The sequence below is a fragment of the Ascaphus truei genome, chromosome 5, assembly GCF_040206685.1.
Source record: "Ascaphus truei isolate aAscTru1 chromosome 5, aAscTru1.hap1, whole genome shotgun sequence".
In the NCBI taxonomy this organism is placed as follows: domain Eukaryota; kingdom Metazoa; phylum Chordata; class Amphibia; order Anura; family Ascaphidae; genus Ascaphus; species Ascaphus truei.
In genome coordinates this window covers 169,064,316-169,079,924 of record NC_134487.1, presented here as the reverse complement: position 1 = coordinate 169,079,924, position 15,609 = coordinate 169,064,316, and the positions used below count along the sequence as shown (strand labels likewise).

At 42.7% G+C, this 15,609-nt stretch overlaps 1 protein-coding gene across 2 annotated transcripts in view; it reads right to left on the bottom strand.

Annotated features, from left to right (window-relative positions):
* Positions 1–11,433, bottom strand: part of SMAD5 (SMAD family member 5) — a 56,431-nt gene extending 44,998 nt beyond the window's left edge. For both annotated transcript variants that reach the window (XM_075601201.1, XM_075601202.1), the window contains exons 1-2: positions 11,274–11,433; positions 10,024–10,618 (exon numbers count right to left, since the gene is read on the bottom strand). In XM_075601201.1, the coding sequence (XP_075457316.1) occupies positions 10,024–10,426 (403 nt within the window). In that variant the 5' untranslated portion in view covers positions 10,427–10,618; positions 11,274–11,433. The remainder of the gene's footprint in view (positions 1–10,023; positions 10,619–11,273) is intronic.
* Between the last annotated feature and the right edge of the window lie 4,176 nt (positions 11,434–15,609).

Genomic DNA, 15,609 nt, shown 5'->3' with positions numbered 1-15,609 from the left:
TATTCCCGTATGCACCCTGTCATTTAAATAAATTGTGGATTTATATGTAGGCGAGCGGTAGATATTCTGTACCCTATTTATAAAATTCACACTGTACAGTGTCAGAGGATTATGTATTTCTACTGGGTACTAGAGTAAATCAAAAAGGCGCTGCAAAAATTGAGCAATTGAAAGTCTGTTTTAACGTGCCTGCCCCTCAAAATGTGTGGCCACACAAATAGGCCCAAAATAGAGAAGATGGCTGCACTCAATTGGAAAAACGCACTGTGTTTTCAAAACCCCTTACAAGGATGATGCTCACACAAAAGGTGGTCTTTTCAAAGCAGATGCTGCATTTTAAATGTACAAGAAAACAAGCAGATGTCACAATGTTTCTTGCCACTCTTACCCTTCGTTGGGTAAGTGAATGAAAATAAATCACACAATACAGTGTAAGAAGAATGTGTATTTCCAATGCGTACTAAACCCATAACACATACACTATAATGTTCAGACAGAAAGAACCAGCTATCTTAATTAAATAATAAAAATATTTTCTGCTCACAAATTAGTCAAAAACTGTAGTGAAAGAGGGACTGAAATAGCAGTGCCCTATAGAGATGAAACAGTAGTCTCCAGAGAGCTTCAATGTTTTAAAGACAGTTCTGCCTGCTACTTCTAATCCAGCATCTGTACAATCTGACTGCATACTGTATATTTAGAAAGACAAATCCTACAGCGTTCACTAGCGATACAAAGAAGTGTCATAGAAATCAGAGCTACAGATCCAATTCTACCAGAGGCTTATCTAATATTTTTTTTTTTTTTACAAAACCCTACGGCAGAGAATTATTACTTTGAAGACTGAGGCAACTTCAAAGAAATGCCTTCAGGCACTAAAAGGGACAACATACCACATAAACACCCTACAAATAAATTATACAAAAAGCCCAAGTGGCTAGCTAATCACAGGTTTGGCTAATAAGGAGTTAACACTGTATATTAAAATGTTTCATAATGTTAATATTGTGTGTGTGTGTGTGGGGGGGGGGGTTTATCACGTATTCTAGAACAAATGTGCTTGGGAGATCACAAACGAAACCAGTGCATCAAAACCACATACAGCAAGCAATTTGATGAAGTGTAGCCTGCCAAGCAATAAAATAAAAACAGTTCACTTGTAGAGATTAAGGCCTGGGACATAGTGAGTTTTAAGCTCTCTGAGGCGGGCTGAGACGCGCTGAGCAGATGCACAAAGCCCCTGCATCTGTCATCAGCGCGGCTATAGTTTCTCCCTCCGCATGCGCGCTGATGCGGGCGGAGGCTGAGAAACTTTGCCGAGACAGGCAGGTTTTAAATTTGCCGCTCGGGGAAGCGAGGTGAGCGGTCACGTGACCGCTCACATCCAGTGGGAGCAAGGGACTAGCCTCGTCTCCCGCTCCGCCTCTGCTCCGCCCCCGCCTCTGCCTCGCCCCCTGAGCGTGCTCACTGCCTCGCCTGCAAGGACAGGAAAAAGCAGCATTTTGGAGCAGGCGAGGCAGAGCAGGAGCGCGGCTCAGCGCTGTTTTCTCCTCTATGTCCCAGGCCTAATGCATCATTCTCAGTAGGTATAAGCCTTTATACACTTAATGAATGGTTGATATGTTCAATGTGTAAATATAGATGCACTGTGACTGATTGGAAGAGCAGATCTGAGTCATAAACTGAAACCTAGTCGATGTAAATCCTCTTCGTCACAGTGACAACATGAAATACAGTCTTTATGAGGTCTGAAGTGATCAAGAGCAATAATAATGAATAGTAGGCTTTAAAGTACTCACTGAGTTTTCCCTTGCAGCATGAACCCCGGATCAAGCGATGAATGGAAGAAAAAAGGTGGCGGTCCACTGCTGATAGAACTCACCAAGGGTAGGTCGATAGCACAAACAAATATAAATTTATTGGCACATGAACAGGATTAAAAAAAAAACCCAGTAATACGTTTCGCGCCGGATGGCGTTTTGACAAAGCACCATCCGGCGCAAAACGTGTTAGTGTTTTTTTTAATCCTGTTCATGTGTCAATAAATGTATATTTGTTTGTGCTATCGACCTACCCTTGGTGAGTTCTTTCAGGAGTGCACCGCCGACGTTTTTCTTCCATTTATCACGTATTGTAGGTTGTCTAGTCTTATCTTGTCTATGTATATGAAGAAAGAACTTTGTGAATCCTTCTAGGGTTCTATTCCCTCATGCATCACCTTTCCCATTACATACTGTAGATATATGCACATCAGCGTATTAGGTTGAGCGGCAGGCTCTTTTTGTTTTGCTTGTCTATGTACATATAGACTGACCATAATTCACATTGGCAAGATAGGCCCAACGCCAGCATAGAGCAGGGGATAAAAGTCAGTCAGTATTTTTAGGCAGTAGTACAATATCACCAGGTATTAGAGTTTAGTGAACAGTTGTGAACAAATAATTAGAGATACTTACTCATTTGCATATATAATGTTAAAAATATCAATGACATACTGTAACATCTTGGTAAAAAGCCCCTTTTTGCTGTTTTACCACTGGCAACATGGCTTTTGTGAATAGATAGATTAAATAAATAAAATTGGTGTTAAACATTGATATTGCCAATTTTTTCATTAATCGACCTCTACTGAATCTAGGCCTGCGAGAGAAGTGGTTCAATCCACCGAGCTTTCTGCTCTTAGACTTTGAGGAGTGTTTTCACACTTTTTCTCCATAGCTACTGTACAGTAATTATACCCTTAGAGTGCCATGTCTGCTCCCTATTTCCAGTTTCATAATGCCAGGCAACAGAAACAGGATATGACTATAAAATCCACTGACAGTTTCTGAATCTACATTTACACATACTTAACACAGATCATCATATACGAGAATGCAGAAATAAGACAATTGTTTGTACATGCATCCCTTTTTGAAATACACTATTCTAGCCAGACCTATGGTTTCATTTAGAAAATCTAGGAGTTTAAAAAGTATCTTAGCCCCTGGTGTATTAAAATGCCAAAAAGTCAATTCTAGTAATATCTGTCTTGAGAAGCCTATTGGGAAATAGTTGTACAATGGGTACATCATGCTAAATGGTGAAGCTAAAAAAAACAGGCCCAAAAGAAAACACATTACATAGAAAAATAAACAAATTACAAATGCCAATAAAATAATTGATTGGCACAATGGGTAAATCATGCCCATATAATATGGGCAGGATTTAACACTATGCAAGCCAAGGGTCAATCTTAAAAAAAAAAAAAAAAACAACCACAAACAATATGCAATATGCAATGTAATCAATACAATCACCAAATAAAAAACAATAAGCAAGTAAACACAACAACATTACCACCATTCAATTAATCAAATACCAATTAAACACCATAATTAACAATTAAAAACACCAAAACAAAACCATCAATAAATAAAAGCAAGTTCCAAATAAACACAACCCTCAAATTAAAATTAGCCAAAATAATCCACTATTAAAAATCAAACACCAAAGACACCCCTGAAATAATCCATAGAAAATACCACCAAAAATGCCAGCATACAAATTCAAAACACAAAATAAATAGCAAAAAAAAGAAAAAACAAAGTACCAAAATATATTTAAAATACATAAAAGCAAGCATTTGCCAAAATAACCATTAGCTTGTCAATGTATGGTGCTGTGGCTGTAAGCACGCCAAATGTATCTATCCTGCTTCTCCGTGGACACTGCAGCCCTATTGGCTAAGCTCCCCCATCTGGTGAGCTGCCCCTGGGACTGCTGGGACATGTAGGGGGGGGGGGAAGTGATGAGTGGGAGGGAGGATAGAGAGAAGGGGGAGAGAGAGAGGATGGGGGGGAGGGGGAGAGAGAAGAGGGAGGGGGAAAGAGAGGAGGAGGGGAGAGAGAAAGAGAGAAGGAGGGGAGAGGGAAAGAGAGAAGGAGGGGTTTTGGTTGCACTTTTGAAAGAACAAGTTAAATATTTTCAGAATTGCATTCTGTTCTAAAAACAGTTAACAAAAATGTTACTGTTTATTCCCAAGTGGCAGAAACATTAAAACCAACATACCAGTGACCAGGGCCGCCAACAGAAATCGTGGGGCCCGGGACAAACATTTTAAGCAGGGCCCCCCCCCCGTGTCAGCGGTATTGCCTGCTGACCCCCCATTTCACACCTCACGAGCCCCCTCTCTTTTCCTCCCTCCCATGTATTTCTCTCGCTTCCATCTCACCCCCTCACTCTTCCCCCTCGCATGTATTTCTCTCCCCTGCGTTTCACTCTTCTCCCTCTTTTCCTCACTCACCCGCTCTATCCTCTCCCTCCATCAATTACCCCACGCTCACTCATTCCCTCCACTCCCACAAGATATATACCAAAAACTTCCCACCCCCAAATACATAAAAAAAATCCCCACATCCTAAATATATACAACCTCCCCCCACCCAAATGCATACAATAAACCCACCTACCCAATACATAAAAAAAACAACAACAATACATATATATCTTACTGGGAATATATGTGTGTGTGTGTGTGTATATATATATACAGTATATATATATAAACAGAAAAAGAGAGAGAGCGCACGCCCCATAGCATAACACTGTGTATTTATTATGAAAAAAAGGAAATGAAGGGGGGGGGGGGGGGGAAGAATCACACTCACAGGAATAAAATGGTTAAAAGGCAATTTGTGATTATATCACCACCATCCGGTTCTGTGCTGCGGAATTGCGTCTCTGTGGGCTCCTTCAGGACTGCCAGTAGAAGTCACCGCTCACCAGATTTCTGGGGTGCCGTTTGCCGTCAGATCAGCCCTTTGAGAAAGTCGCCCAGCGGTGACGAAACGCGTCAGGGACTCTGATAGCGCGATTACGTCACTACGACGCTGCGCACGCGCACATGGCCACATCCAGCGTGGGATCCATACGGCGGCCATTCGGAGTGAAGAGCTGAGTTCTTGGATGGCAATCTGATGGCAAATGGCACCCCAGGAATCCGGTGAGTGGTGACTTCTACTGGCAGTCCTGAAGGAGCCCACATAGACGCAATTCCGCAGCACAGAACCGGATGGTGGTGATATAATCACAAATTGCCTTTTAACCATTTTATTCCTGTGAGTGTGATTCTTCCCCCCCCCCCCCTTCCCTTTCCTTATTTTCATAATAAATACACAGTGTTATGCTATGGGGAGTGCGCTCTCTCTCTTTTTCTGTTTGTAGATATTCCTGGATGTGGTTTATCCCATGTGAGAGCAGCCGGAGAACCCCTTTGTCAGCATCATTTACCTCCATTCATGGACTAACATTTAAAGGACTGGTTGGACTTTATTTATTTTTCTTCTTTTTTGCACTTTTTGCACCCCTTTTTTTCACTCAAGTTATTTGTGTTTCACTATACAGTTTATTGCTATGTATATGTATTTTCATTTATATTTTCAATTTTAATTATATCATATTTATTGTATTTTTTGCACTATAAACACATAATTAATTTCATTAACTATAGTCACCCAATAGGTATAACACTTGCAGTCCTACTCTGGCACTACAATTTTTGTTCTTTCATATATATATATATATATATATATATATATATATATATATATATATATATATATATATATATATATATATATATATATATATATATATATATATATATATATATATATATATATATACACACACACACACACACACACACACACATACACCACATCACAAAAATAAACAATCCTCCCCAATACATAGTAAAATTCCCCCAAACCCCCCAATACATATAACAATACTCCCAAGCCCCCCAATACATATAAAAAAGACTCCCCCCCCCAATACATATTAAAAAAAGACTTATCTTGTGGATGATCAGGCCGGGTCCAGTGGATGCCGGTAGGTGTGCGGGGGAAGGTGGATGCTGGTAGGGGTGGTGGGGGGAAGGTGGATGCTGGTAGGGGTGGGGGGGGGGAAGGGGGATGCTGGTAGGGGTGTGGAAGGGGGAAGGGGGATGCTGGTAGGGGTGTGGAAGGGGGAAGGTAGATGCTGGTAGGGGTGGGGGGGGAGGTGGATGCTGGTAGGGGTGGGGGGGGGACGGTGGATGCTGGTAGGGGTGATGGGGGGGAAGGTGGATGCTGGTAGGGGTGATGGGGGGGGGGGGAAGGTGGATGCCGGCTAGATGAAGCTGTGAGGGCAGCGTGCGCTAGGCTCAAAACGCTGCACGTAGGAGTGGAGACAGAGAGTGAGGGCTGGCGCGGAGGATGGTCTGCCGGTCTGGATGCCGGGCTGGATGATGCCGGTAGGTGTGGGGGCCTGAGGGGGAAGTGGAAGGTGGATGCCAGTGTGGGGAGGAGGGGGAGGTGGGTGCCAGAGGGGGAGGTGGGTGCCAGGAGAGGGAGGGGATGGACGGTGGATGCCAGTGATGGTGAGGCCCTGGCTGGAGAGGGTGCATGGAGGACAGTGTTGATGCCGGTAGGGGGGAGGGAAAGGTGAGGTAGATGCTGGTAGGGGTGGGGGAAGGTGGATGCTGGTTGAGGGGGGGCGTTTGCCGGTGGGGGAGGTGGATACCAGTGGGGGGGGGGAGGTGTATGCCGGTAGGGGAAGGGGAGCGAGGAGCTGGCTGGATGAGGCTGGGGAGGGCCGCGTGCGCTATGTCCAAAACGCTGGCGTAGGAGTGGAGATAGAGTGAGGGCTGGCACAGAGGATGGTCTGCCGGTCTGGAAGCCGGTAGGTGTGGCAGCCTGGGGGGAAGTGGAAGGTGGATGCCGGTGGGGGTGAGCAGAGGACAGTGCTTATGCCGATAGGGGTGAGGGGAAGGTGGATGCCGGTGAGGGGAAGGTGAGGTGGATGCCGGTAAGGGGGCCCGTGGGGGGTCTGAACGGGATGAACACACACTACACAGACAGGCAAAAAAAACACAGACACACACATACAGAGACACACACTCACAGTACAGATATGTCAGAATGTACTTAACGTTTATGTTGTATGTGAATAAGCAGCTGCACAGCTGGGCAGATTCCAAACTCACTTCTCCCGCCTGTGCAGTTGCTTATATTAACTTGTAAGTCCATCCCACTCCCCGCCCATGAGGAGGGCCCTGATTGGATCCCCTCTCCTCATTTTTTTTTTTTTTACACTTTTTTTTTCTGACACACGGTGGGCCCGGCGGCGGCCGCGAGCGTCCGGGCCCCCCTTACTCAACGGGCCTGGGACGCCCGTACCCTCTGTCCCCCCCTCTTGGCGGCCCTGCCAGTGACAACAATTGAATATTTCTTCCAGTGTTCTTGCAAGATGACTGTGAGCATCTGCAGTGATTCAATTTCCACGGCTGAAAGCATTTTTATGGAACGGCTCATTATATAAGACATAAAACAGGAAAATCTAATCTGCTGGATTTAGTTTGTCATCCATTATCAATACTTTCTGGTAAATATATATATATTATGTTCACACTGTATTATGGTTACATTGTAATTTGAATATAAAGTCACATACTGTATATAACTTATATTAAACGTATAGCAAAATCTCCATCAATGTATACATTTCTTTGAGTCAATTGGAGTGCTACTGGGAAAGTCACCTCAAGTAAACAATAAACAAAGGAGCCCCAATGCAACATCCACTATGAACAATGATGGATGTTGTTATTATCCGTGTCTCCTTTTTCTTCTCATAAATATGGGTCATTTGTTCCATCCTTTGGCCAAAAATGTCAAGCCTGCAACCACGACTATAAATAGGGCCCAGACATCATCTTTCGTTCACTGTCTGGCAACTTTTTGGTTAAAGCTTGGGCAATTGCAAAATTTAAGGCCAATTTTGTAACATTATTCGCTCTTTGAGCCTTGGAAAAACGTTTGCAAAGGAAACAAAAAAGAAATGCAACGCTGCATTTTCGATTGTTGTGCACTTCTTTAGCAGTGAAGTTCCTGCACCTGCAATATACAGTATTTGTAAGAAAGAAATATGTTCTTAACTTAAAAAAACATGATGCACTGTACAAGTTTAACTTGAGTGAATCCTTCAGAATAAACAAATCAGAATGTATCCATCAGGATGCTAATTATACCAATTTCCTCCAAATTATAATGAAGAAGACTTGAAATTGTTACTCATGCATACATATTTAGGTCTTACATTTATACCTACAGTATATGTTACATAACCTCCAGAGATGGGCCCATATTTTTTTTGTACAAATTTGGATCTGCAGCAGATTGTCTGGTTCCTTTGGTCCGCGGATTTCAGCGGATCAATGTCAAAAAAGGCGGTACGCATTTTGCAGATTTTTTACTATTATTACCAATACACACCACAGATTTTGCAACCCGTGGACGGATTTGCAGACTCCGATCCGCAGTTTCAGCAATCCGTTGCTTAGGAATCCGCAAAAATGGACTGCAGAATCCGCGGATTGGATTCCTCAAATCCATCCACGGGTTTTATCCAATGGTGGATATTGATGAATCCACGTGGATTGAAACTGCCCAAATCTGTTTGCGGATTTTACACTGCAAAACGGATTTTGGGGGTAACATCAGCGAAAATCCGGGAAATGGACTTCGACGGATTCGCACATCTCTAATAACCTCTAGAATACATCCCACTACCTTTAAAGACAATATATGAATAACTCCAACTGCAGGCCTGATGCTCAAAGCTTTGTTAAAGCAGGGCTCCCATTGTAAAGTTACCCGAGTTAACATGGTATCTTCAAAGCTGACTACAGTGTATGCAAAATCAACATCCAAACTACATTTCATTAGCATAGGATAACGTCACGTTGCGTTATCTCCCACTAACTTGACCTTATGCCAGTCTTAGTGTTAGTCCTATCCCGAACTTTTACTAGAGTCCCAAGTGCTCCTGTATTTGTATCCGCCCAAACACACCTTTAGGCAATAAGTAGAGAGACATGTGCACAAAAACATGGCACCTCTGAGATAACTGGGATATATAGTCATAGGGTATGCAAATTAATCCTATTAGCATATTTCCCCCACAAAAAAAGTGTCTCTTTTTCACCCCCGAATAGAATGTTTCGGAGGAATTTGTGAAGATTGACCACCGGAGGAATCGCATATGTTAGTACTCACCAGCATTAAAAACAAAAATGACCAAATAGTCAATATATTTGCAGGCCGAATAGTTATTCAGTACAACCACCCGTATTTAGAAATAATACATTATGTTTTGTAAATTCTGCCTTACTGTGGCGTTGAGACTCGGCAAAAGCCCTTTTTCAGTGTCTGGATGGGAGTAGTAACTGCAAGTCTACAGTAGGTTCTGTATAACTTAAATAATTTAACGTTAAGTCTCTGTGTTAACCTTAACAGACTTTAGTGGATATGCAATGTTATTATAACTCCTCAATTGGTTTCATTTGCATTATCACTAACTCCCATTATAGTTAATGCTATGCTTTTTACAAAAGAAAACATGTCTAGGGGTTATGTTATTGTCCTTAAGATATTAACATGGCATTAAGTTAGAGGTTAAGTGACCTACTGTAACCATGCTTTGAGCACATGAGCCAATTATCAACTACTGGACCCTGCCACAACAAACGATGAAGTCAATTTTCATGTCCGGTGAAAACCTTTCACTTAAAAAAAAATTATACTGAAACAATAACGGTTTTGACAACATAGAAGGAAGAAATGTACTAAGGTTATTTTTTAAAGGAGATGATGAGCAGAATGCTTTCTTTTGTTTAATTTGAGTGGCTCTATCCCTAACTCTTTATCATTATACTTGATTGCATTCAGAACGCTCTTTAGCTTCTAAAGGTGGAAGGATCCAGGAAGTTCCTACAAGGACTATTGGCATTAACTGTGATTTATGTCATTATCCTCTAATGTGAACTCTATGTGATGTCATTTAAATTGATTGCCAATGGTATAATCAACCTAAAGAAAATCAAGAAAGAAAAATGACGGCGTGGATGTTAAATAATGTTACAGCAATTTGCACGTTGTAGCTTGTTAAAATAACGTTTTACAAAAAAGGAAAAAAACAAATGATTTTTGATACACCTACCTGGACTCTCCACTCTGTTGTAGTGATAAGGGTTTATGCACACGTCTTTCTGCTTTGATCCAAAGGGATATTCACACATATCCAGAGGTTTCAGCTCATGGTGACTCTGTAGATCAGGCCAGCGCCAAACACGACAATAAATAACATGTGGCAATCCCTTTCTGTGGGAAACTTGAAGCCGGCCATCTAAAGACCGCGGAATGGTCACACACTTGCTAGGTTGACCAGGGCTGCTTAAAGCTTTCTCCAACTCTTCCATGGCTCCCTTGCTCTTTTTTAACTTTTTCACCAGTGCATCAACTGCCTTTTCGGCCCATTTCTCTTCTTCGTCACCTTGTTTCCAACCCAGTAAACGTTTCACAGCTGGGCTAGTGAATGAAAACAAGCTTGCCATTGACGTCATTACTGTAGATACTGATATTAAGAAACCTTTTTCACAAGCCACCACAAATGGCCCTGCTGTTGTTAAATAATAAACCACTATATATCCCTTTAATTACAAACACATTTAATGTGGTCCATATATCAATCTTCATCAAGATAATTTTTGCCCAGGTGAAATTTTAGCTGTCTGTACAATTATCCAAATGTTCTCCTGCACAAGAAAGAGGAAAAAAAACAAACACTATTTATGTAAAATAACAGTTAGAGATCTGTATAAATGTCTTTATGATTTAACATTTTTAGTTGACTACAAGAACAAAATAAACAATATGAACACATTTGGAAACATGCTATATAGTTTATAGTAACTTTCAGTAAATGTTGGTCAAAGTCAACTTATTCCCATGCAATACGTCTGCATTAAATCTATAATAAAAGCAAACACTTCAAATACATCTGCACTACACAAAAACAGGGTAAAAAGTACGTTGTACATTGTACGCTGTTTATATTGCGCTATATTACACAAACATTCATTAGTTAACACTATTTATAAAAAATGATATTTTTAAAATGAAGTCGTTTCTCATTAAGTTGTTTTTTTTTTAATGAAAAGAAAGTAATTTCTATTACAACAACATAGAAGATCTCCAAGCGATGTGTTCCTTAGAAAAAGACCATTATTAATATTACTGCTAAAGAACACTGCAACAGATCGATTTACAACATATCACAAGACTCTGGTTACGATTAAAGTATACTAAATTATGTTGTGTGCAGACAATCAAGCAATTCCGGATGAAGACCCCATTGTAAAAATGACTGCAAAGCTTAAATCCCAATGCCTTTGTACATTTTAGACTTACCTTTTCTCCAAATAAGTATTTGTAGACAAGTTTAAATATACCCAGAAAGCATGCATTTTAAGATCCATTGCAGTGTAAAACAATAGTTATTTGTGTAAGGCACTGCTTTTCTTTGCCTTGATGCGTGCTGCTGATTCCCTGTAGATTCTACTAGGGGGGAAGTTTTATTCCCCTCCCTCCCTGAGAGGCAGGGAGTGGTGATGACAAGAGGAAGCGATGTGCAGTGGCACTGTGATGATAAGAGTTGATCAAATCCCTGGTGAGCAACTACTGTATATAAGAAAGTACAGACAATGAGCAGCTGGCAAAAAGCAGGATCAGAACAAGCAGAAAGGATGTCGGTAACAAAAGATGCTTCCTTTTTACTTGCTATACGGCCTGCCAAACAATAGGCTATCTCAGCACTTCATGTGCCTCAGCAAATTAAATCTACATCTGAAATACTAAATTAAAGCACCTAACCTCCTTTGTGTCATTGAGCAGCTGTGTACACATACAAACGTTACACTATACATGAAAACGGTTAACCATGTTAAATTAATATAATGAATTACTGTCAGAGGTCTTAAAGGGGCAGTCTCTCCTAGGAACAAAGTGAGCTAATAGCAGAGGGAGGTTTGCTATGTTAAGTATACAGATCTATAAAATGTTAAGGTTCCCAGCAGTGGTGTAAGCTGCAGCCCTGGCACTGGAGGACTAACACTGCAGGGGGTCTGATTCAGAAACATGAACCCTCCCAAAATAAGTCTGGCTGTACAGTTGTGTGAAAAAGAAAGTACACCCTCTTTAAAGTCTATGGTTTTACATGTCAGGACATAATAACAATCATCTGTTCCTTAGCAGGTCTTAAAATTAGGTAAATACAACCTCAGATGAACAACAACACATGCCATATTACACCGTGTTATGATTTATTTAACAAAAATAAAGCCAAAATGGAGAAGCCATGTGTGAAAAACTAAGTACACCCTTACTGCTTCCATAGGAATTAAGATGCTAAGTAACAGACAGGTGCTGCTAATCAAATGATCTTGATTAATTGATCATCAGCAAGTGTGACCACCTATATAAAAGCCGAAGTTTTAGCAGTTTGCTGGTCTGAAGCATTCAGGTGTGTGTTAACACAATGCCAAGGAGGAAAGACATAGCAATGATCTTAGAGAAGCAATTGTTGCTGCTCATCAATCTGGGAAGGGTTATAAGGCCATTTCCAAACAATTTAAAGTCCATAATTCTGCAGTGAGAAAGATTATTCAAAAGTGGAAAACATTCAAGACAGTTGCCAATCTTCCCAGGAGTGGACGTCCCAGAAAATTCACCCCAAGGTCAGACCGTGCAAATCTCAGAGAAATTGCAAAAAAACCAAGAGTTACATCTCATACTCTACAGGCCTGTAATGTACGTGCTAAACACAAACCTGGACCGGACCACGGGGCTGAGGTGGGGATAGATATACACCGACCTTAGACCACGAAGCTGGATCCGGGTTGCGAATTCCGTTGTCAAACATAGCCGGGGCAGGACTGGAGAAGGCAGGATAATCCAAGGACAAGCCGGGGTCAGGATTAGAGAAGGCTGGGTAAACGATATCCATGCTGGGGTTCGGCAACAGGACGCTTCAGCGAAGGTGCTTCAAAGTAGAAAGGAACAGGGGATCCAGTGCTTCAGCACAAAACAGCACTCCCTAGCTGGGTACAGCTGTGAGTAGTGGAGGCCACTCGAAGCAGGAGATTGCAGCAGGTAACAGGAACAACGATGCAGGCCTCTGCAAGAGAATATGCAGCAGGTGACAGGAACACCGATGCAGGCCTCTGCACGAGGGATATGCAGATAGGTTATAGGAACACAGGTGCAGGCCTCTGCAGGAGGAATATGCAGATAGGTAACAGGAACAGATGCAGGCCTCTGCAGGAGGGATATGCCGGAGTAACCGTGGCGGCACGGCGGAGTCTGCCAGTAACTAGGAGCAATGGAAAGAAAACCAAGGCAAGCCAAACAGAGGTGCTGTGGCAAGCACAGTTACTAGAAAGTCTATGTACAGCAACTTCCTGATGGGCAGGGCAGGAGTTAAATAGAACAGGCAGCCAATGAGGCAGATCTGCATAGGAGGCAGAAAGAAGCAGGCTACAGTCTAATTGCAGAAGCAGGTGATGCTGATTGCAGAAACAAGGGGGGAGTTTTCTAGAAGCTGCAAGGCTCTGTAAGGAAAAGGTTTCAGCCAAACCCAGGAGCGGATTCCTTACAGTAACCCCCTCTTCAGGATCGAACTCCGAGCGATCCATAATAGACTTGGGGGACTTAGAATTGTTTCTGAACTGTCTTAGGTGGGAAATTGGCCCATAATCCAGCAGTTCTTTGGTGAGTACCATCTTTACACATGAGAACGGTGGTACGGCAATTCTTGACACGCAGAAAGAATCACAAAAATATTTGGAAGTCCAGAGCTGTGGAAAAACAGGAGAGTTCAGAACAGGGACGTCAGAAAGGCACAAGCCAGATGCCCGGTCCAAAGAGTACAAGACAAGACAGACCGATTGTTGGTCGGATGTGGTACAGGAACATCCTGGAAAAGCAATGATATTGCACAAATAAGTGCAAAGTGAAGGTGAAAGAAACGGCGCTAGCTCTATTAGTGTGCTCTTGTGTTATACAGTGAGTTAATAATAAAATCGAATGATTATAAAACTTTGTGACGTGATTCAATAACGTGCAAAACAATATAAATGAGTTCAAACCCCCTGCTCAAAACCCAGCTGGTGGGGACTGGTTTCACTAGTCCCACAAATCTTCACTCTCCAACTGCAATCCAGGGGGAGCATAAAGGGAAATAGAACAAAAAACAAAAAACAATCTAAGTGCAGACAGTTTTTAAAAGGTGTATAAATTTGTGTTCTGTCTTGGCTCCTATGTGTTGCCTACTTACAAGATGTAAGTCAAAAACGAGCGGTTTTGACACACAATGGTCTCTGCTAGGAGGATTTCTTTAACCAGGTAGTGGGATCTCCAACTCTCAGCTCAGCAGCAGTGTATATGTAAAAGAAATGATACCATAGTGCAGACCAGTGACAATAAAAAACTCGACTTTATAGGGTAAAAATAAACACTTACAATAAAAACAAGTGGTTAAGGCATGTATCACATTGATAGTGATTGAGGAGAGAAAATGGTTAGCTCCAGGCTCACCCGCCTCCTCCGGTGTGACTGCGTGTGGACCACCGCTCTCTGTGACCTTTCACCTCCACTGGTGCTCGCTGTCTCGCCGGTCTAGTCCCCTCGTAGATCCCCTCTTGTGTGGGCTATTCGGCTCCCTTTGCTGGGTATATACAGGAGTATACAGGTGCTGCAGAGGACTTGGACTCCAGCTCTCTCACCGGTCAATGGTCCCGCCTTGCTTGCTCCAATGCGTCACTTCCGCTTAGTCCCGATGCGTCACTTCCGGTCGCGGCTGTGTGAGTGTCAGCTCCCAGATCTCTCCTCTCTCCTCTCAGGGCGGCTACCACTCTACGCGTTTCGCCAGGTGTGTGGCTTCCTCGGGAGTGTCACACTCCCGAGGAAGCCACACACCTGGCGAAACGCGTAGAGTGGTAGCCGCCCTGAGAGGAGAGAGGAGAGATCTGGGAGCTGACACTCACACAGCCGCGACCGGAAGTGACGCATCGGGACTAAGCGGAAGTGACGCATTGGAGCAAGCAAGGCGGGACCATTGACCGGTGAGAGAGCTGGAGTCCAAGTCCTCTGCAGCACCTGTATACTCCTGTATATACCCAGCAAAGGGAGCCGAATAGCCCACACAAGAGGGGATCTACGAGGGGACTAGACCGGCGAGACAGCGAGCACCAGTGGAGGTGAAAGGTCACAGAGAGCGGTGGTCCACACGCAGTCACACCGGAGGAGGCGGGTGAGCCTGGAGCTAACCATTTTCTCTCCTCAATCACTATCAATGTGATACATGCCTTAACCACTTGTTTTTATTGTAAGTGTTTCTTTTTACCCTATAAAGTCGAGTTTTTTATTGTCACTGGTCTGCACTATGGTATCATTTCTTTTACATATACACTGCTGCTGAGCTGAGAGTTGGAGATCCCACTACCTGGTTAAAGAAATCCTCCTAGCAGAGACCATTGTGTGTCAAAACCGCTCGTTTTTGACTTACATCTTGTAAGTAGGCAACACATAGGAGCCAAGACAGAACACAAATTTATACACCTTTTAAAAACTGTCTGCACTTAGATTGTTTTTTGTTTTTTGTTCTATTTCCCTTTATGCTCCCCCTGGATTGCAGTTGGAGATTGCACAAATAAGCACATAGAGGTTTGCTCCAAAAGTAATCTGGTCA